Source organism: Acinonyx jubatus, chromosome D3 (genome assembly GCF_027475565.1).
Source record: "Acinonyx jubatus isolate Ajub_Pintada_27869175 chromosome D3, VMU_Ajub_asm_v1.0, whole genome shotgun sequence".
In the NCBI taxonomy this organism is placed as follows: Eukaryota; Metazoa; Chordata; class Mammalia; order Carnivora; family Felidae; genus Acinonyx; species Acinonyx jubatus.
In genome coordinates, this window is record NC_069392.1 from 55,813,678 (window position 1) to 55,835,945 (window position 22,268).

At 48.6% G+C, this 22,268-nt stretch overlaps 1 protein-coding gene across 7 annotated transcripts in view; it reads left to right on the forward strand.

Moving 5' to 3' along the window:
• Window positions 1-4,586: 4,586 nt before the first annotated feature.
• MOCOS (molybdenum cofactor sulfurase) overlaps window positions 4,587-22,268 on the forward strand; it is a 57,162-nt gene continuing 39,480 nt past the window's right edge. For 3 of the 7 annotated variants that reach the window (XM_053206682.1, XM_053206685.1, XM_053206687.1), the window contains exons 1-7: window positions 4,602-4,782; window positions 7,017-7,067; window positions 7,414-7,567; window positions 14,072-14,138; window positions 15,043-15,684; window positions 17,842-17,918; window positions 20,013-20,212. In XM_053206682.1, the coding sequence (XP_053062657.1) occupies window positions 4,729-4,782; window positions 7,017-7,067; window positions 7,414-7,567; window positions 14,072-14,138; window positions 15,043-15,684; window positions 17,842-17,918; window positions 20,013-20,212 (1,245 nt within the window). In that variant the 5' untranslated portion in view covers window positions 4,602-4,728. Of the gene's footprint in view, window positions 4,783-7,016; window positions 7,068-7,413; window positions 7,568-10,944; window positions 11,035-14,071; window positions 14,139-15,042; window positions 15,685-17,841; window positions 17,919-20,012; window positions 20,213-22,268 lie in introns of those variants that run through there. The other 4 variants (XM_053206684.1, XM_027068786.2, XM_053206683.1 and 1 more) reach the window with 4 other exon arrangements.

Below are 22,268 nucleotides of genomic sequence, written 5' to 3' on the forward strand. Positions count from 1 at the left end.
CCCTCAAGCCTACCTTGCCTTTTACTTCAACCACTATAAACTTTAACTCTGAGAAGTACTCGTTGACCTTTTGCCGAGTGAACGAATGAAGAATATATGAATGCATGCCTTGGGCATAGTAGTGATTTCTGGAAATGAACTCTATTGCCAGGGGACACTGGGGGTGGGGTCCTATAGAAGTCTGTTAACGTGGGAGCAAGTGTTTTTGGCAGATATCATCCTGAGTCGAAAACCAAGCTCAGTGAACTGGACCAGGGATAAAGCCTTGCCCAGGGGGAGAGATTTTAAGTACAAAATCAAGGCTCTCATGTCTGCCCAATCTGGCCTTTAGGCACATATTTTTCACGGCTCCCAGGCGAGACAGGGCTGTAAGTAGGAGCCAAAGAGCTGTTTACCTATGAAGCTCTAAACTTTGGGCGCAGAAGCTAGCTTCTTGCGACCTCAACGTGGACTGGCTCAGGCTCCTCCAGGGCCCCAGGGCCAGTAGCTGGACCAGGTCAGATGAGGCAGTGGCAGCCCCACAGCACAGGACCCAGGAGCTCGTTGAGTGATGAACACGCATAAGACATTCACCGGTGGGGGCAGGGTAAGAATGAGCAATCTGATTTCTGACAGCCTCTTTCTGGCAGGAGAGGCCTGAGGAATCTTGGTGAAATAAATCTGAGAGTGCCAATTAGAGGCTGAGCCTGCCAGTGTCCTCAGACCCCACTACTCTCCCTCCCTTTTTCACAGGCTCATTGCTATGGCCCAGGTCAAAGGCTTCCTCCTTTGGGGTGCTTTCCCTGAACTCCCTGGTTGCAAGTAGCCCGTTTTCTCTTCCCTGCAATTCTACACCTGCATCCTGGAGCAGTGGTGGGGAACTCAGGCCTCATGGCCTTGTGGCTGGCATTCAGTAGTTCATTTCCCTGTGTGTCTGTAGGTGAAAGTCCTTCCCATCCTCCTGAGCAAGCAGTGCTCTGGGAAGAGCCAGGAGCTTAAAGATGTTTCTTTCTTTTTGAGAGAGAGAGAGAGAGAGAGAGAGAGAGAGAGAGAGAGAGAGAGAGAAAGTGAGCAGGGGAGGCAGAGAGAGAGGGAAAGAGAATCCCAAGCAGACTCCACACTCAGTGCAGAACCCAACTCAGGGCTCAATCTCATGACCATGAGATCATGACCTGAGCCAAAATTGAGTCAGGCACTCAACCCCTTTAAAGATATTTCTTGACTGAATGGTAGTTCAGTGACTTTTAATGATCTTCAAGAGTTCTGCACTGTACATAAAAGGATACGATTAACAAAGTGAAAAGCCATCTATAGAATGGGAGAAAATATTGCCAATTATATACCTGACAAGGGGTTCGTATTCAGAAAATATAAAGAACTCCTACAACTTAACAATTAATTAAAAAAAAAAAACCCAATTGAAAAAATGGGCAAAAGGCTTGAATAAGCATTTCTCCAAAGAATACATACAAACGGCCAAAAAGCACAGGAAAAGATGCGCAACATCATTAATCATTAGGGAAGTGGACATTAAAACTGCAATGAGCTACCACTTCACACCCAGTAGAATGCCTACTATAACAACAGCAACAACAACAACAACAAGAACAACAACAGGAAACAAACGTTGGTGAGAATGAGGAGCAACGGGAACCCTCGTGCACTGTAGGAATGTAAAATGGTGCAGCTAATGGAAAACAGTATGGCGGTTCCTTGAAAATTAAAACTACAACTGCCACATGATCCAGCAATCCTACTTCTGGTTATAGACCCAAAAGTAGAGTCTCAAAAGAAGTATGTGTATATCCAGGTTAAGAGCAGCATTATTCACCATAGCCAAGAAGTGGGAGTAATCCAAGTGTCCATCCATGGATGCACGGATAAAGAAAACATGATATATACACACGATGGAACATTATTCCGTCTTAAAAAGGAAAGCAATCCTGAAACACACCACAACCTGGATGAATCTTGAGGACATTATGTAATTCAAATACGCCAGTCACAAAAAGACAAATATTGTATGATTCCACTAATGTGAGGTACTTAGAATCGCCAAATTCAAAGAGACCGAAAAGAATGGTGATTGCCGGGGGCCAGGGGAGGGGGGAAATGGGGAGTTTTTTTTAATGGAGACAGACTTTCAGTTTTTGCAAGATGGAAAAAGTTCTGGAGATTGGTTGCACATAATGTGAATATACTCAACACTACTGAACAAGTACACTGCAAAATGGCTAAGTCGGTAAATTTTTGTTATGTATATTTTACTACAATTAAAAATTAAAAAAAAAAAGAGTTCTGCATTGAGTTGGCCCATTCAGATTATTCACTAGGCAGGCTTGCCTGAAAGTAGCACCCTAGTGGATTTGCGATTTGGTACTTGGCCACAGAACACCGCGAGGAGAGAGGTAGGTACTCCTTACATTCCCAAGGAAATAAGGAAGGCCTTCACTCCTCAGAGTGCAGTTCATGGACCGACTAACAACATCACCCAGGTTCCTTACAAACAAAGAAGTTCAGGCCCCAACTTAAACTTGAAGAATCGGAATCTGCATTTTGATAAAAAGCTTCCAGGCCACTCACGTAAGTTAATGCCTGACAAACGTGGCCTGGAGGAGATCCTCCCTGGGAAGTAGGGCAGTAAAGGAGGGGTGAGTGGCACACACACCATACGGTGTCTGGGACGACCAGCTCCCACCACCCTCCCAACTTAGATGTGGGGAGACTGAGACCCTGAGGACCAGAGAGGCTGCTGAACACATTTCACTGGTTGGGCTCTGGAGACTGACTTCACAGGTGCTGGCTTGTCCATTCTCTTCCAGCTGTGTGCTCTTGAGCAAGTTACTCTATGTCTTTGTGACTTAGCGTCTCCACCTGTAAGAGTCACCTCATCGACGTGCTGATTTAATTGTGGACCAATTAGTACAGGTCAAAGTGTACAGGTGCCCAGGGCAGTACCTGCTCGTATCATTGTTGCCAGAAGTCACATTGCAGGAAGGAGTGCTGTGGAGAGGGGTCAAGATGGCACCGGAGCCCAAAGTTCCAGGTACAAGTGTGGTCAGAAGGTATGCAGAAGAGGATGGGGGTGGAGTCAGTGAAGCCAATGAGCAAATTCGGGCATTCGTTCGTGAATATGTTCAGTCCTTCCAGAACAAGTATGAATGCTTGTCCAGTAAGAACCTGGAGATCTGGCAGAGAGGAGGATGAGGCTACCTAAGCAGGGGGAACCCCGGGACTGGCTCTTATGGATGGGGAACCTCTGGCCAGGGCCATATAGACCCTCCACCCCCCCGGTGCAACCTGGTATTGGGGGGCTGGGCTAGGAGGGGCAGGACTGTGCATGGCCTTCTGGCAGCTCTCTCAAGCTGGGCCCATCCACAGCCCTTGGGATGCTTTTCATACAGGCAGAGGCTGGGCCCAGGAGTCTGCAGTGCACATCATCAGGCATCCTAACGCCCCGGAGACCCACGCACTGGGTGACAGTGGGCCTGGCTGTGGTGAACTTGTATCATGGGCACCCTTTCCACCTCCTCCCACCATGGTATGCTTCGAAAGCCAGTGGTCCACCCCACCTTGGGCCGGTGGCCCCACTGGGCCCGCACCTGAGTCCCTTCACCTGGGCTGCCAGCACGTTGTCCCCCCTTCCACAGCAGGTTCTGCACTAAGCGCCGCAACTTGGTTTCACACCAGGCACCTCGCCCAGGCCCCCGTTACTTGGTCGCCTTTCACTCCATACTCCAAAGCGGGCCCCGACCCTGAGTTCTCTCTGTCGAGGGAGAGCGGCCCCGATCGCACCTGAGTTCTCCCTGTCGCGCACCTGGGCCCCGTGTTGTGCACCTGTCCACTCGCCCTGACACCGGCTTTACACTTCCTTCCAACGCATGGGTTTGGCCTGCCGCTCAGTACTGAGACAATGGAGGCCCGAGACAGAGCAGCTCTGACGCCGGCACCCGGGATGCAGGCCCAAGGGCGGAGCGCCTCCGGCGCTAAGGCCCGAGTCGCATCCGAGCTACTGTTTTCAACCTTGCGCAGCCAAGGAGACCAAATTAGCCAACCAACCTCCTGGATCCCCAATCTTTTTCGTCTTCCACCCTTTGCTCAGCCGCATTCTCAGACACGCCGAGCACACAACCCAGTGGGGAGCAGCAAGGAGAACTCTCCTTGCAAACACCCCACAAGTGTCCTGCCCCGCCCCCCGCCACGGGGAGTGAGGGTCCCGGGTGCTATGCCGGGGTCAGGACCGGTAGAGTCAGGCGGGAGGATGCCCAGGTTTCAGGATGCCGAGCAGGAGAAAGCAATGCGTTACTTCTGCCACTAGCCTTTTCGTAGGACCATAGATAAACGAGAGTTTCGTGTTCCAAGGGTCTTTGGGGGCATCTCCCTGGGCTCCACTGGGAAGCTGTTTAAAGAGACAATGAAAGCGGGCACTTCCTTACCCCGCCCCAGGTGGGAAAAGGGCCGGAAAGAACTGCAACCCTGTGAGTCAGCTCCCCTGGGAGGCCGGGCCGCCGGGAGAGGCGCCACCCTGGGCAGCGGACCAGGTGCCCCTGGAGGGCGGGGAGGCGCGGCCGGGGCGCGGCGGGGGCGGAGTCGGACGGGCCGGCCTCGGCATTTCCCCCCGGCCCGGCGGCCGCTACGGCACGGGCTGGCGGGCCTGGGTCATGGCCGGCGGGGCGGCGCCGCGGGGGGCCGAGCTGCTGGCCTTCGCGCGGTTCCGCGACTCGAGCCCGCAGCCGCTCGCCTACGGCTATGGGCCGCGCAGCCTGCGAGACATGCGCGAGCGCGAATTCGGCCGCCTGGCAGGTGAGGCCAGCCGGGACACCTGTGCGGGGTGGGCAGGGAGGCCGTGGCGGGCACGCGTTTTCTGGCACTGGCGTGGAAGGAGCTTTTGCTTTAGGTGGGAGCAGCGTCACCTCATTTGGGATGTATTTTGGATCGAAAGACCCGGAGGAACACGTCCGCGCGTTCCTGAGGTCCCACCTGCAGCCCAAGGCTTCTTGCTACCCTAGCTCCTTAGACTTCCCCGTGGTGCAGGACTAGCCTACTCCTTTCTCACCTGTGCTCCCTCTCCGCGGACCACGCTTAGGAGTTCTTTTGCCCTCGCCCGCCGCGACACTCCCGGCTCTAAAGGTCCAGCTGGAGCCAGCGTTGCAAAATGCAGGAATGTGCAGCGGCCATGACTATTCAGGTGCTCGCCTGCGGACAGGTGCAGTGCGTGGGCGGCGGGCGGCCAGTGCTCCGGGTGGGGACCGCGAGTCTGGGGGCGTGTGCGCTTGGGGCCGAGAGGCTACGGACACTAAGCTCATAAGCAGCTTTATTTTCGAAGCCCATTTTTCTCATTCGTGCCATCAGAACAATGCCTTCGAACTCTAGCTCGCTGGGCGTCTGGAATTAGCAAACCGTGAAGTTTGAGCTTTAAGTACATACAGGGCGAGCCTGTAACACGAATATCGTGCCTGTAACACGAGCCAGGACACGAGTATCGATCGCGATCACATCATCCTTTTGATACCCGCAAGGCGGAACAGGCTGGTTAACTTTTAAACGAGCTCGATGTGGCCCTGTGGCCTTGCCAAGACGTCACAGCCGGGCAGGAGGGCTCCCGCACCGGGTCGGGAACCTTGCGTGAAGGTCTTCCTCGAGCCTTAGGACTGCGTGCTGGTTGAGCAGGGAGGGACCGCAGGTTAAGTGGGCATGGTCGTGGCGCCAGGATTTGAGGTGTATTTATTCTGTCGCAATTAGCAACTGGTGACTGCTCCCTTGCTTGCGGCACAACAGCGGCCGCTGTGACTTAACGTTTCAGTAATAGGGTAGCTGATCGCAGCTCTTTTATTTCCTCATGTTTGAGATAGTGACAATGTTTTCTGTTTGGGAGCTTTGAGGGCTGTGGCCTCCTCCTTGTGTGTCCCCTGTCTGTACTTCAGTAGGGAAGCCCGGGAGGGAGACGGGGGACCTTCTGGTGGCCTCTCTACTACCTTGCCATTCTTGCCAGTGACACATTCACCTGGAGGAGACAGCATCTCACCCTTCCGCTTCCACTTGCTGTCTCTGAAACGTTTTACTGTGGAAATTTCTACCCGTAGAAATAGACTGATACAACAAACACCCACAGGTGTGGAGGGAGAGAAGGAGGCTCCCCATTCTTTTGAAGTAAGTCTCAGAGGCTGTTTTCTCGCAGTCCATAATTATTTCAGCACCACACCTGCTTAATCCCCTAATCCCTCCAGCTCTGATCCCTCACACCCATCACTGGCTGACCTCTCCCCTCAACGCTACCTTGGGAAAGCAGAGGTATGTTCTGGGCTCCTACTTGTTTTCCTTGTGTCCTTCAGAGAACGTTTACGTAAATGTAAAATTTAAATGTGGTAGCCAGATCCCAGGCTGCCCCTCAGAGCCCCTATAACATCTATCTTATCGTATTATTTCTTTCTCTACCGGCTATCTAGTGCAAGTTCCTACCATTTCCTCTACACTATAGGGTTGAAGTAGACTTTTGTGGATTAAACCCATCCCTCCCACGGTTGGAAGTCTTAGAACATATCCACTTGCTTTCTCTCCTAGGGCAGGGAAAAACAAACAAAACAAAGCAAAATAATGTAACCTTCACCTCCTGTTCTTTTCCCCTTCCTCCTTCCCCTCAGAGTTTTTGGGCAGGCTTGAGAGTTTATCTGGTTAAGTGGTAGCTCTAGATAATTACATGCTTAATCTTTAAGTGCTGAAATATTTTGCCTAACCAGTTGGAGGGGGATTCCCTTGTCTTGGTGAAGGGAGAGTATTGGGTTTTCAGATGTGGTTCAAGTGGTTCTTGAAGCCTTAGGGTGCTGCTGCATGGGCACTCACCCTGTGTGGAACTGAGAACTTAAAGAGCATGATCTAGAAGAGACCCTGGAATTTCCTTTCTTGAAGACCCAATACCAATGGGTTTTGGGGTCATTTGCCTCCTTCTAATAATAGCCAAGTCTTAGAGCGTCACTGTGTGCCAGGCACTAAACTGGGCTCTGTTATACCCACTCATTTAACCCTCATCCCATTTGCAGATGAAGGAACAGGGACCCAGGATGGCTAGTGGTGGAGGAGGATTCAGTCAGGTTGGTTGACTTGAATTCTGCACTGTTAACCACTGTGCTGGCCGATTGCATCTAAGATCTGATCTCTAGCTGATCTAACATGGCTGCCTTGTTTTGCAAAATTAACTACTGGACCAAAGGCCAAAGCAGCCTTCTCCCAAATGGCTTCCTGGCCCTGCAGAAGGCTGTGGGTAAGGCATGTGGTGCTCCCTGGGAGCCCCTCAGGTTTCACATGTGTACTGTGGCTTCACATGAGCATGTCCCTGATGGCTGGGCGGACCAAGGCCTTTCTTTTGGTGTGGTGCATTTGTATTTCTGAATTTTTGGTTAAAGAGACCATTATTCTAACACTAAATTTTTGGACTAGGTAGTACATTTACACAGCACTCAGAAGGTGCCAAAGGAGGGTAAAGAATGCCCAGGGAGTCCCGCTCACTCCAGCTGCGGCCATGGTGACGGCCCCAGGGTCAGCTCCTGCTACTCGTGTCTGGTGTGCCTTTTGACTTGTGGTCTATATTTTTGTAAGTGTGTACTTTTTTTTTAATTACACAGTTGAGCCGTAACATTCATTATCTGACATAGTTTACATTTGTTTGTCTTTCTCTGTCACTATCATACCAGCTTCTCTCTTTTGTCTACTTTTGTGTCTCTTCCACTTAGAACAGTGCCTGGCACATGGTCAGTACTCAATAAACATATCTTGAACATCAAAATACAATAAACTAGGAAATCAAATGACCTCATAAAGGCTGTCTACAAAAAACCCACAGCTAATATCATACTTAATAGTAAAACACTGACAGCTTTACCCCTAAGAGCAGGAATAAGACAAGGATGTCTGGACTCACCATTTCTACTCAACATTGTCATCAAGGTTCTAACCAGGACAGTTAGGCAAGAAAATGAAATAAAAGGCATCCAGATTGCAAGGGAAGAAGTGAAACATCTCCATTGGCTGATGACACAATCTTGTATGTGGAAAAACCTAAAGAATCCATATATAAAACTGTTAGAACTAAAAAACAAGTTCAGTAAGGTTATAGGATACAAGCTCAATACACAAACATCAACTTGATATCCAGATGCTAGCAAGAAAAGCTGTGAAAATGAAATAAAGGAAAGCGTCAAAAAGAACAAAATACATAAGGAATAAACTTATCAAAGGAAGTAGAAGATTTATATACTGAAAACTACAAAATGTCATCCAAGGAAATAAAGGAAGACCTAAATAAATGGAAAGGCATCCTGTATTCATGAATTTGAAGACTAAATATTGTTAAGATGACAATATTCCCCAAACTGACCTATAGACTGATTGACATTCTGATCAAAGTCCCAGGTACTTTTTTGCAGCAATTGATAAATTGGTTCTAAAATTCTTACAGAAATGCAAGGGACCCAGAATAGCCAAACCGACCTTGAAAGAGAACAAAGTTGAAGGACTCACATTTCCCATAAAAGTAAAATAAGTAAAATGTATATAAAGTTACAATAATCAAAACAATGTGGTACAACTTTGGTGGTACAATTTCGTACAACTGGTACAAAAATAGATGTGTGGACTGATGAAGTAGAATTGTGAGTCCAGAAATAAACCCATATGTCTATGGTCAGTTGCTTTTTAACAGAAGGCCAGGACTATTCAGTAGAGGAAAGAGTAGTCTCTTCAACAAATAGTGTTGGGGTAGCTGGCATGCAAAAGAATGAAGGCGGACCCCTACTTCACACTGTATTAAAAAATGAACTAAAAATGGGCGAAAGAGCTAAAAATATAAAACTCTTCGAAGAAAGCATAAGCAAAAATCATCAGGACCTTGGATTAGGCAATGGTTTCTTACGACACTAAAATCACAAGCAACAATAACAACAAAAATAGACAAATTGGACTTCATCAAAATTAAATACTTTTATGCCTCCATGGATACCAATAAGAAAGAACAACCCACCAAATGGGAGAAAACAGATGTCCCCACAAATCTTGCACATAGTCATGGTAGCATTGTTTATAATAGTCAAAAAATGAAAGCAGCCCACATGTTTATCATTGGATGAGTGGATAAACAAAATGTGGTACATCCATACGATGGAATACTATTCAGTCCTAAAAAGGAATGCAATTAATATATTATGTACCTTGAAAATACAGATGCATCTTAAAAGTATTATGCTAAATGAAAGAAGCCAGACACGAAAGGCCACTTTTGCATGCTTCCATTTATATCAAATGCCCAGAATAGGCAAATCTGTAGAGACAGAAGTTCGATTAGCAGTTGCCAGGGGCTAGGGCTGAGTGGATTGGGGAGTGATTGGTAATGAGTATGTGCTCTCTTTTTGGGATGAATGAAAATGTTCTAAAATTAGATAGTGGTGATGGTTTATGAATCTGCTAAGTGTACCATTAAAAGGGTGAATTTTATGGTATGGGAATTATATCTCAAAAAAGATGTTATAAAAGAAACCAAAAAGGGCACCTGGCTGGCTTACTCTGTTAAGTATCTGACTTCTGCTCAGGTCATGATCTCACAGTTCATGAGTTTGAGCCCCACTCTGTGGGCTCTTTGTTGACAGTGTGGAGCCTTCTTCAGATCTTCTTTCTTCCTCTCTCCCTGCCCTTCCCCCACCCCCTGCACTCTCTCTTTCTCTCTCAAAAGTAAATAAACATTAAAAAAAGAAGAAACCAAAAAATCTATTTTGCATAAAACAACAACAAAACCCTTTTAAGTGAATGAAAGAAGGAATGAATCTATTCACATTGTGTATTCTTGAAAAATGCACCTCAGAGTTTGCTCCATGTCTACTTATAAAGTACTAGTTGGAGGTGTAAGAATTCTTTATTTTAAACACATGTTCGTGGACATTTAAGTCATTTCCAATCTCTTGCTATTGCAGACAATGCTGCACTAAATGTCCTTGTGTGCAGGCCAGTTCACAAATCATAGGTATTTTCCTAAAAGAGGAGTTGCTAGGTCAAAGAGGGTTTGCATTTTAAAGTGTGGACGATAGGGGCGCCTGGGTGGCGCAGTCGGTTAAGCGTCCGACTTCAGCCAGGTCATGATCTCGCAGTCCGTGAGTTCGAGCCCTGCGTCGGGCTCTGGGCTGATGGCTCAGAGCCTGGAGCCTGTTTCCGATTCTGTGTCTCCCTCTCTCTCTGCCCCTCCCCCGTTCATGCTCTGTCTCTCTCTGTCCCAAAAATAAATAAACGTTGAAAAAAAAATTAAAAAAAAAAATAAATAAAGTGTGGACGATATTGCCAAATTGCTGTGCCTTAAGAAGTTGTATCACTGGAGCCTCCTATCCATAGCCATGTACCAGCTGGCCCATGTTCCAGTACCCTTGCACACATGGTGAGTTATCCAGCCATCTGGTCTCCCTCATCTGATGGGAAAACCTTCGTAGCTCACTCTCATCTAAATTTGCCTGTCTCTGTTTATGAGAGAAGCTAGAAAGCACATTTACATTCCTGGTCATCTCCAAAGCTCTCCAAGCTGTTCTAGGGTTGAAGGATATAGAATTCACTGTGGGAAAGCATAATCAGGGCTCGCCCACCAGGGAAGAGGCAAGGAAATCCCAGATAGGAAGTGAGTCATAAAGTGAAATTGCTTTACTGTCATTAATCACAAATGTCTGTTGGGCTCCTCCTCTGTGTGGGATGCTGTTCCAGGTTCATAAAAGAGCTGGTTAATCAGGAAGGCTTGCTTGGGGCTCTAAAGGTCATTCAGTATTGAAAGTGCAATCTTGCATTGCCCATGCCTTGGATTAAGAAGCTCATATCAAGAGGCTTGGAGAAATCAGTGGCCTGGTGGTGCCCACTGCTCAAGCTCACACAAATCACATCTAGGTAAAATGAGTGGAATACCTCTGGAAAATAACCCCAGCTCGATTCTGTGTTTTCTTTCAGGAACCGTCTACCTTGACCATGCAGGAGCCACATTGTTCCCCCAGAGTCAGCTCACAAGCTTCACTAATGATCTCATGGAAAATGTTTATGGTAAAGAAAAACACACCCAAACCGACTTTTATATGAATAGTAGCCAACAACATTCAGCTGATCTATCTCTGCTTAATAAATATCAGATTTATTTAGGACAGTGCTGAATAGACCCCATGGGAGAAGGGTGTCAAGCAAGCACTCAGGTCCGTCCCTATGATACATGTGCGGCCAGGATAGGAAGGATTGGCTCAGGGACACAGGTTTACTTCCAGAAGAAGGGGTCAGTGTCAGAAGGGCACAGAAATACAAAGCTGCTGTGTTTGACAGGATGACCCTGTGCAGAGGGTGGGGTGATGGGAAGGACATTCATTTATTCTTTCACTCCAGAAATGTGTGTTGAGCCACTTTGCTGTGGGGGGCACGGTGCGACAATGAAAACAGAGGAAGCACAGGCCCTGCCTTCGTGGACTGTGATCTGGTCAAGACAGGACCTTAATCAAGTGAGCTCCAAATAAATGTAAATGACCAACTATCTGAAGGGCTGTGAACAAAAGGCCCATGATACCACGGGGTCTGTGGTTGCCGAGTGACAGGGCTGGCAGTGTGAGTGTCAGAGAAAGCTGCCTTAGGAGAGGGGTGACTGGAGGATGAGCAGGGATTCACTTGGGCACGAGGAGAAGGGTATTCCAGACAGAGGTAGTAGCATGAACCAAGATCCTTTAGTGGTTTAAGGAATTAGCCCCGGAGCACAGAGGAGGGGAGGAGGGTGGGGGAGACCTGAATGGAGAGGTAGGTAGGGGCATTGTAGGTGCTCTGCAGAGTTTGATGTTTATTCTGAAAACAATTGGCAGTCCTGGAGGACATTAATCAGCAGCACCATGTGATGAGGAGATAAGTGTGGAAAGGGAGCTTGAACTAAAAACAGCTCTAGCTGTTAATGGTAATAGCAGCAAGCACCCTCTCCTGAACACTCACTATACACTTCAGGCACTGTTCCAAATGCTTGATCTCTTCTCTCTCCCTCCATTCTCCAGCCAAATGAGGGTACAGGTTCTGTCATCACTCCTGTTTTACAGGTGAGGAAAGTGGGCCTCAGGGAAGGGAGGCAGCTAACCAGAGGCCATACAGTCAGAAAGCGCTGGAGCTGGGGGAGTGGCTCTCAGGCCAATGGGCTCCAGAGCACAAGCCCTTATCCCTTAGCCGACTGCCTCAGTTCATGACAATCCTATCATGCCACACTAAGGTCCTGGGCAGTCAGCAGATATTTAAATCTGGGGAGTCGTTTGTAGGGGAGATGTCACTGAGGGACCTTATCTTGATTTTACTCCATGATTTGCAAAGAGACCCACAAGTCTTCTTTAACTTTTGCGATTGTCCTAGCTGTGGGAAAGGTGCCGAGAGGTGACGATCTGTAGACTGTAGGTAGTGCTGATGGTGCTGAGCTAAAAACCAGGGTGGCGAGAGGAAGCAAGGGTAAGTACCATGTCCCTGGGTTACTAGTGCCTATGGAAAAGGAGCATTGGTGGCTTCAATGACCAGAAATCCAGTGTGACCCGACAGTATATATGAGAAAACAAACAAACGAACCCTAAAGCAAAAAAGGTCAAGACTGTGTTAATGTGGTCTTGTGGTCCTGCTCCTGAGAAATGCTTGTGCCTCACCCCTGCACATCCGGCCCCTTGAGAGGTCTGTGTCCTCGTCTGGGGGCCATGTTTTGAGGAGGTAATGATACTATGGGTCACACTCATGGGGCATCCAAGGAGGGGAGGAGAACTAGAAATTGACAAGTGAAATTAGGAGACTTGGGGCGCCTGGGTGGCTCAGTCATTTAAGCATCCAACTCTTGATTTCAGCTCAGGTCATTATCTCATGGTTCATGAGATCAAGTCCCATGTGGGACTCTGCACTGTCAGCATGACACCTGCTTGGGATTCTCTCTCTCTCTCTCTCTCTCTCTCTGTCCCTCTCCTTCTTGCTCTCTCTCTGTCTCTCAAAATAAATAAACATTTAAGCAAATCTTAAAAAAAAGAAATTAGGAGAGACTCTAGCCTTGAGAATGGGCTAAGGGGAGATGTGATGGTCCCTTTCACATATTTGGAGGAGATAGATGTGTTTCTGCGGGAATGATGCCGGTAGCAGGGGTGTGAATGCAGGGCAACAGATGGGAACTTAGATTAAGTGGCATTCATGGCTCTGTCTCATGGTTGGGGGCAGGGTGGGCGGCAGGGGGCGGGGAGAAAGGGCAGCCTCCTGAGGTTGTGTGCTTGGATCCCTGGAGTTAATTATCAGAACCACCTGTCAGGGAACTTGTAGAAAAGGTTCTTGCATTGGTCTGTCTGCCTGAGAGCTGACTTCCAGCTCCAGAATGTTCTTCCCCGATCCCATCTTGCTTTACTAGTTGGGGGCGGAGGTTGGTTGGTTGGTTTAAAAAAAATTGAATTATATTTTACATATCATAAAATTCATCTATTTCAAATGTACAATTTAGCGATTTTTAGTAACTTTACCAAGTGGTGCAACTATCATTATAAATCACTTAGAACATTTTCATTCCCCCACTAAGATCTCTGATGCCTATTTATAGTTAATCCCTGTTGCCCCCTCAGTCCCAGGCAACCACTAAATCCATTACTTTCTGAATCTCTTTCTGTACAGTTGCCTTTGCTGGACATTTCATATAAATGGAATCGTATACTGTGTGACGCCTTGTGTCTGGTATCTTTCAGTGAACATGTTTTTGTGGTTCATTCATGACCTAGCCAGTGGGTTCCTTTTTATTGTGACTACTTTCCCATTGTGTGGATAGATCACATTTTGCCTATCTGCTCATCAGCTATCTGCTGTCTGCTCATGATGGACATTCATGTTGTCCCCAGGATTTGGCTTTGCCAACAAACCTGCCTGTGAGCATTTCTGCGCATGACTCTTCGTGTGGATGTATGTTTTCACCTCCCTTGAGTGTATGGGGGGGCATCGCTGGGTCAGACAGTGGTGGTATGCTTAACTCTTTGAGAAACTGAGGGAGAGGATTGGGAGGAACACAAGAAGAGAGACACAAGTAGTGGCCTGATGGCCTTTCTCTGTAACCTGCCAGGTAACCCTCACAGCCAGAACATCAGCAGCAAGCTCACCCATGACACTGTGGAGCACGTGCGCTACAGGTGAGTGGCAAAGGTGCCAGCCCGAGCGGGCGCCCCCAGGTGGCTGGGCTGCTTTCCTACCACTTACCGCCTCCCACAAAGGTTCTGAGCTGGTTTTGGGAAGATCACGGTCAGCTAAATGGTCACGTGCACAATGATGAACATCAGGGGCAGAGGACGGGAAGGTGAGAGACAGTGGGTGCGGAGCAAGGCGGAGCCAAAGCGCAGGTGGGTGGCCCTGAGGTGCTCACGGCCGTCTCAGGTGGCTTCGGGCCGGTGCCAGGGTGCCCGGGGGCCAGAACGACAAGGAGCGACCACTTCCCAAGTCTCACCTTCAGAGAGAAGAAAAACATTCAGTCTGGGCTTTCCTTTCGCATTTCATTAGGCGCCTTGTTTTACTCATCCCCAGCCCACCCAACCTTTTTACGAGTATGCGTGCCTCGGACAGCTCTTTATGTTTTTCCACAGGTGAATAATTAGTTTTCATAAGTAATTTCCGGGGGGTGCCTAATGTTCCTTCAATTCCTATAATTTCAAGTCATTTCCAACTGGAAAGTGGTGCTGGGCTGCCACGTATGAAAAGTGCTGTGAAACAAGTTGGTGACCTACCACTTGCCGTGGCGGAGACAGAGAGCCGACCGGGATGAGAGTGTGTCCTGGGATTACGATAATCGTGGGTTTTTGCCTTGTCCTAGGAGGGTGCGGACTTGGGAGGCGGGAGGTGCTTTTGCCAGTTTGAACCTGCTCGTCAGCTCTTCCTGTGGCCCGCTTGGCCCCTGCCCTAACTCCGCGAGGGTGGCCAAGCCGGTGTGGGTCTTCTAGATGTGAAGGTAGAGAGATGTCACATTCAGTAGAAACGCAGCTACCACTGGACATTTAACACTAGTGAGACCAAGGAGTTGGCATGATACTGTGCTTCTTCCAGGATTTTGGAGCACTTCCACACCTCCACAGAGGACTACAGCGTGATTTTCACGGCAGGGAGCACGGCTGCTCTTAAACTGGTGGCAGAGGCCTTCCCGTGGGTGTCCCCGGGCCCAGAGAGCAACGGGAGTCGGTTCTGTTACCTCACCGACAGCCACACGTCCGTGGTGGGCATGAGGAAGGTCACCACGGCCATGAACGTCACTTCCATCGCAGTCAGGCCGGAGGACGTGTGCGCGGCGGAGACACGGGGCACTGCTGCCAGTGACCCTGACTGCCAGCTCCTGCACCTCTTTTGTTACCCTGCTCAGAGTAACTTTTCCGGAACCAGATACCCCCTGTCCTGGATAGGAGAGGTCAAGGCCGGGCGGATGTGCCCCGTGAGCGTGCCTGGGAAGTGGTTCGTGTTGCTTGACGCAGCCTCCTACGTGAGCACCTCGCCTTTGGACCTGTCGGTTCACCAGGCCGACTTTGTCCCCCTCTCCTTCTATAAGATCTTTGGATTCCCCACTGGCCTGGGCGCTCTGCTGGTGAATAATCGTGTGGCTCCTCTGCTGAGGAAAACCTACTTTGGAGGAGGCACGGCCGCTGCGTACCTTGCAGGAGAAGACTTCTATATCCCAAGACAGTCGGTGGCTGAAAGGTAACTCGCCACGGGGATGGCTGGCTGGAGTTCAGCCAGGCAGGGGTCTGGCATGTGTCCCCTATTAGCATCATGCAAGGGACTGGGCTCGGCCACCAGGGTTAGGGGGTTTGGAGGCAGGAACGGAGGAAGAGGTCGGCTGGAGGGTGCCCCAGGCAGCTCAGTGAACTGGGCCCCCGTGTGTGGGCTTGTCCAGAGCTGTGAGAGGACAAGGGCTGCAAGCGGAGGCCGTGAAGGGCTCTCAGGAGGGTAAGGAGGGTCGCCACCGGGCCTTTCCCCAGAGCACAGGCAAGAGGTGCCGCAGTTTATCAAAGCGGTCTTTTAAAAAGATGGCATCTTCTGGAACAAGTGTGCATGCATGTTGATGGCACAGCTGGTTTTCAGCAGCTGGAGTCTGCTCAGCTTGGTGGCTGGTTGGCAAGAAGAATTAGTTAATTCAGAAGCCACCAGACATGTGGGGTGCTGTGAGCAGGCTCTGTGAGCCCTGTGAGTGACAAAGGGAAGTTTGGGGGCAGGGAGCTACTTGCCTGCAAGTGGCAGAGGCCTCTGCCCGGGGTTTGCTGGTGTATGCATCTTCCTCAGGCTGCGGGGCACGGGGTGCGGGGCAGGCCACAGGGTGATGGCTGGGACCCATGAGGTCGAATGCGTGAGAGGATGAAAATGACAGCTGACCCAGGGTTCTGCTGGGTCCAACAGCGGGGAATACCATGGGATTGGGCCAGGGGGCTAGTGACCCTGCTGGTGCCTGAGAAGACCCGGAGCCTGGATGGGAAGGGGGTCAGATCCCCCATAGACCCAGGTGGAGACTCAGGGTTCTGCGGATAGGGGCGTGTCCCTACCGGTAGAGTCACGGGTCAGATCTGTGGGCCCCAGAGCTGGATTGCTGGCGAGTGAATCCTGGCTTCACCACGCGCCAGCAGCAGTGGGGACAGGGGTGTATGACTTGATCTCTGCACCTAGTTTTCCCTATAAAGTGGGTCTCTGAAAGCCTACGATTATTGAGAGCTCATATAGGTGAAGTGCCCAGATAGAGTTGGCATCAGTGGGGCTATTTGGTGTCTCTTTTATTTCGGACTTCTCCATAGCTGGGGGATTCTGGAACAGGAACTCTGCTGTAAGACATTTTGTATCTGGGTGTGATAACGTAGTGAGTAGTATAACCAAGCGGGAAGAGAATGACAGGCACAGCATCACATAAATTAAAGGCAGATCACAATGACAACTCAAACTTTATGGAGCCAATAGGAATGTGTGGAGGCCAGAAGTGGGGCAGTGCCTACCGGGCAGGACGGGGGCGGGCTGAGCTGGACCAGACCTCTGGCCTTCGACTGGGCGGGTTGCCTCACGGCAGGTGCTGCACCAAGATTCCTAGAAAGCGGAATGGTTATTCACCACCAGAAGTCTCATTTTTTTCTAGTGGATTTAGGACTAGAACTCGAGAGATTTAATACCCAAACCAAATATGTTTTGAACATGTACCCCGACCATGTTCTTAATTGTTTGATAACCCAAGAATGTACAACCTTTGATGGAAACAAACAAACAAACCCTTCCTTTTTTCCAAGAGTCTATTGATTATTGGTTAATGAATAATTATTTACTATATATCGATAACTTAATTCATTATTGGCTAACAATGTTTAATTATTAGAGATTATTATTAATTCACTGGTGATTAATCAGTTAGTAATTGATTCATTATTGACTAATTCATTATCATTATTATTTTTTAAAGTTTTTAATATTTATTTTGAGAGACAAAGAGTGCAAGCAGGGGAGGGGTGGAGGGAGAGAGAGAACATAGAGAGAGAGAGAGAGAGAGAGAGAGAGAGAGAATCCCAAGCAGCCTCTGCACTGTCAACACAGAGCCTGATGTGGGGCTTGAACTCACGGCTGTGAGATCATGATCTGAGCTGAAATCAAGAGTTAGACGCTGAACTGACTGAGTCACCCAGGCACCTCTTATTATCATTGTTAATTCATAGTTAATTCATTAATTGTTGAGTCATATAGCTAATTCATAATACATTAGTTTTATAAGGAAATTAAGATTGCAGTAACAGGGTTCTGAGCAAATCCTCTCCCTAGAATATTAAACTACAAAGCACAATATTTCCTTCCATTGAAAGCTTCGGCTTGCTTTGTTCACTGTTACAGGTTTGAAGATGGCACCATCTCGTTCCTTGACGTGATAGCACTAAAACACGGGTTTGATGCCCTAGAGCGCCTCACAGGTCAGTGGATCCTTTTATCCAGTTGCTCCCGTTGCCTGTGTCCTTGAGGGTGCCTGTGTCCTTGAGGGTGTCCCGGCACGGGTGTGATTTAGATAAGGACCCAGGGGCTGTGCGAGGGGCTGGCACAGGGCAGCTGTACAGCGAATGCAGTTGAAGCTAATTCTAAAGAATTTCGGAATGACTTCCGAGGCAAGAGCAAGAGACTGCACCACATTTTTTTGGTTTTAATTTTTGTCAGTTAAAAGAACATTTTAACCAGTAAGAGACGTTCCAAATCAGGAGATTAGTCGCTTCACAGAAGCAGAAGACCCACCCTTGGTCCCTGGTCTGGGAATGGTTACAGATCCTGAGACCTTATTCTGCTGTTACCTTGCTGGGTCCTCCCTCCTGTCTCAGGGGGCAGGGGGGGACTGTGTGATGAAGAGCTAACACTCAGAGAAGTTAAGTGCCTTCTCCAGGGCCAGGGACCTCGTAACTGGGAGGGTTGGCCTAGGCCGTAATAATGCCTAACCCCGAGCCCCTGTCTCTGCTGCTGGGCTTTGTAGTGATGCACGTTGTCTGTCCCGGCAAGTATTTGGGGTGTTGGGCAGGTGGGGGACACTCACTGTGGGCTGACACACACACAGATGCCACTCCCCATCGTGTGGGGCCTGACACAAACACATAGGACTAGAAGAACCTCTGCCTCACGAGCCAGGCACCCGCCCTCCGTCATGCTCCTGGGCACTCCTCCAGAGGCTGAGCTTCTAGAGCTGGGTGGTGCTGCTTGCACCCTCCATATGGAGGCGGGGTGGTGGTGAGCCAGGGGTGTGGCTTAAAGATTAGGCAGTCCTTCCTTTCTCTCCTTTGTCACAGTAACGGGACCTTGCAGGTTCTCAGCCTGAGCCCAATACGGGGCAGGCGTGGAGGGAACGGACAGGCTTCACGGGAGAGGAGGGTGGCACTGATGGTAATACAGGGAAGTGAACAGACAGCATCCAGGACAAAGAGGAGATAATAAAGACAAGCACTGAGAAATGAGCACTTTCCCCAGAAAGATATTAATAGATGGCCGAACAGCAAGATACAGGTCTGATAGCTCCAGGGGTGCTTCGGAAAGCGGACTGACAATACCTGGTCCGTAATAAGGCAAACCCCTGATTGTTCCTACCTCATTGCTCCTTTGAAAAAATGTGTAGTGAAGTACACATAACATAAAATGCATCACTGTAGCCAGTTTAGTGTGCATTTCTGTGGCAGTAAGCACGTTTACATTGTTATGCAGCCATCTACCGCTGACCATCCCTGGGACTTTTACATCATCCCAAACTGAAACCCACTACACAGTAACTCCCCATTTCCCCTCCTTCCCAGACCCAAGTAATCTCCATTCTTTCTGTCTCTATGAATTTGCCTCTTCTAGGCACTTAATTAAGAGGCATAATACAATATTTGTCCTATTGTGTCTGGCTTCTTTTACATAATGTTTTCAAGGTTCACCCATGCTGTAACATGTATCCTTAATTGATCCGGATCCTATTGAAATGACTTACACATTGAGGGTGCCAGGGTGGTTCAGTTGGTGGAGCATCTGACTCTTGATTTTGGCCCAGGTCATGATCTCAGGGTCGTGGGTTTGAAACACGTGCTGGGCTCTGCGCTGAGGGTGGAGCCTGCTTGAGATTCTCTCTCTCTCTCCCTCTACCCCTCTCCCTTTTGAGCTCTCTCTCTCTCTCAAAAAATGATTCAAATGTTAAAGATACAGCAAAAAAAAGAGATACTTTTAAAGATAAGGTGGTGCTTTTTTGCCATTTGTAACCCAAGGGTCTAAATTCTCCGAATGCTTAAGTGGCATTATTAAAGAAAGAAAACAAAGAGGATGACAGGAATTCCTATGGGAGATTCCACGGAAACAGCAACAGTAAGGTGTTTTTCAGTCCCCCAGACCTACACATTAACCATATGGACACTACCACACCATATTTACCCATACTTACAATTGTTAATCTGAGGTCCAGCTTTGCCGGTTAGAATGATCTTGTGTTCTTAAAAATGACTGAGTGAATTATGTGGAAAGTTCATGATTCTGTCTGACATTTCACAATCGCTTTTGAGGTGGAATGGAGAATATAAAGCAGCACACCTTTACCTTGGCTCAGTACACCTACACTGCCCTGTGTGCTCTCCGGTACCCCAATGGAGCCCCTGCGGTGCGGATTTACAGCGACTCTGAATTCAGCAGTCCAGAGGTGCAGGGTCCTGTCATCAATTTTAATGTTCTCGACCACAGTGGGAACATTATTGGTTATTCCCAGGTGGGTTTTCTCCTTCCCTTCCCTTCCCTTCCCTTCCCTTCCCTTCCCTTCCCTTCCCTTCCCTTCCCTTCCCTTCCCTTCCCTTCCCTTCCCTTCCCTTCCCTTCCCTTCCCTTCCCTTCCCTTCCCTTCCCTTCATAATTTATTGACAAGTTAGCTAACCTACAGTGTATATAGTGTAATCTTGGCTTCGGGAGTAGATTCCTGTGTTTCATCACTTACATACAACACCCAGTGCTCATCCCAACAAGTGCCCCCCTCAATGTCCATCTCCCATTTCCCCTGACCCCTCAACCCCCCACACCCATCAACCCTCAGTTCTCTGTATTTAAGAGTCGCTTATGGTTTGCCTCCTTCTCTGTAACTTATTTTTCCTTCCCTTCTCCTATGGTCTTCTGTTAAGTTTCTCAAATTCTACCTATGAGTGAAAACACATGATATCCGTCTTTTTCTGATTGATTTATTTCACTTAGCATAATACCCTCCAGTTCCATCCATGTAGTTGCAAATGGCAAGATTTTGTTCCTTTTCATTGCTGAGTAGTGTTCCATTGTATGTATATCCAGGTGGGTTTTCTTGTCACCTTGAGCACCTGTTCACAACAGAATTTCTCTCCCCTGGAACTCTGCAGCCTTTTGGAGCCCTGACATTTGCAGTCCAGGTCTATGAGTCCTTGCAGTAGCTGTGAGAAAGGCAGCCCGTGCATGATTGGAGAGGCCCAGCGCTTCCTTAGAGGCTCTATACTCTCATAGGCACTCCGTTCTAACAGGTGTGGCTATTTAGTTTACCGGCTCTCCTTTTTTCAGCCAGAAATGGTCATTTTCAGACGTGGAGAGAGAAGGTCCGAGTCCTTGATAGCACTGGAAGGTGACAGCTGACAGCTTGCCAGCAAGGGAAGACACCCTAAAACAATGTAGACAGAAAAGCAGTGTAGACAGAATACCACGTCCGAGGTCATTTCATGTATATTCAGCATGGTAGTCCCAGGGATACATCAGATGGTATCATGGCATTACACTATATGGGCCTGCTACCACCAGGTCTTTGAATTCAGAACTCTGAATTCAAACCTGGAATTCAGAACTCTTTCTTTATGGTAAGCAGAAGTGCTGTCCTTAGTACCACAAAAGCCCTTGTTTCTGCCATAGTTCGTGCATATTATGAGTTGGAAAGATTTAGTAGTTCGGTTATAACATAGTTTGTGCAGAATACCCTTTGTATCTATTTTTCCCATGAAAACAGTGCAAATAGTGGTTTGTGTTTTGGGAACTGCTTGGGTCCTTGCCATAACTGAGTAAGCTGGTCACTGCTCAGTCCATCAAAATGTCCAGAGGCATACCAAGCACTCTGCCATGGCGATAGATGGTCACCAGATGTGTTGTCCCAGACTGGCGGGGATGGGGAGCGCAAGGCTGTTCCCAGAGCCTGGGTTCCCAGAGCAGCTCTGTGAGGAGCAGGTTCGATGGTCAGATAAGTTTGGAAGAAGGTGCTCATCTTCCCCTGAAAGCCATACTCCCTATCTCCTTTGTTAAATGCAGAATTTCTCAAGGAATCATTCCTCCAGCCCTTCTCAATAGCCATAAACTATCTGAGGAACACACTTGAGAAATATTCTTCTGGGGACGTGTTCATTCTTACTCGTATCTGGGAATGGACCCTCTGCAACCACAGGTTGTCTCTTGGGTGGGTTTACAGTGCAGACACCCCTTAGTTATACGCTGGCAGCCTGACGCCACTAAGAAACAGGCAATTTTGAATGCTTTTGGTGGTGGTGGGCGGGGGGCGGGTGGAAAATGCATCAAGGGTAAAAGTTTTGCCTTCTTAAATGTGTTATTCTGGGTGCTGGGTAAAGTAAGTTTCATTCTTGCACCCAAATAAGTTGTACTTCCCTCGAGGTGTGGAGGAGGGCAGGCAGGTGACCATGACATGTGCGGTGGCAGGCGGAGCAGGGAAAGAATTCCTCATCGTCCCAGAGACTTCTTGAAGAGAAGGAAGAGCCTAGGCGGGGAGAGCTTCCTGTCTGGGTGCCCCGCTGACTTTACCAGGATTCTGGTTCC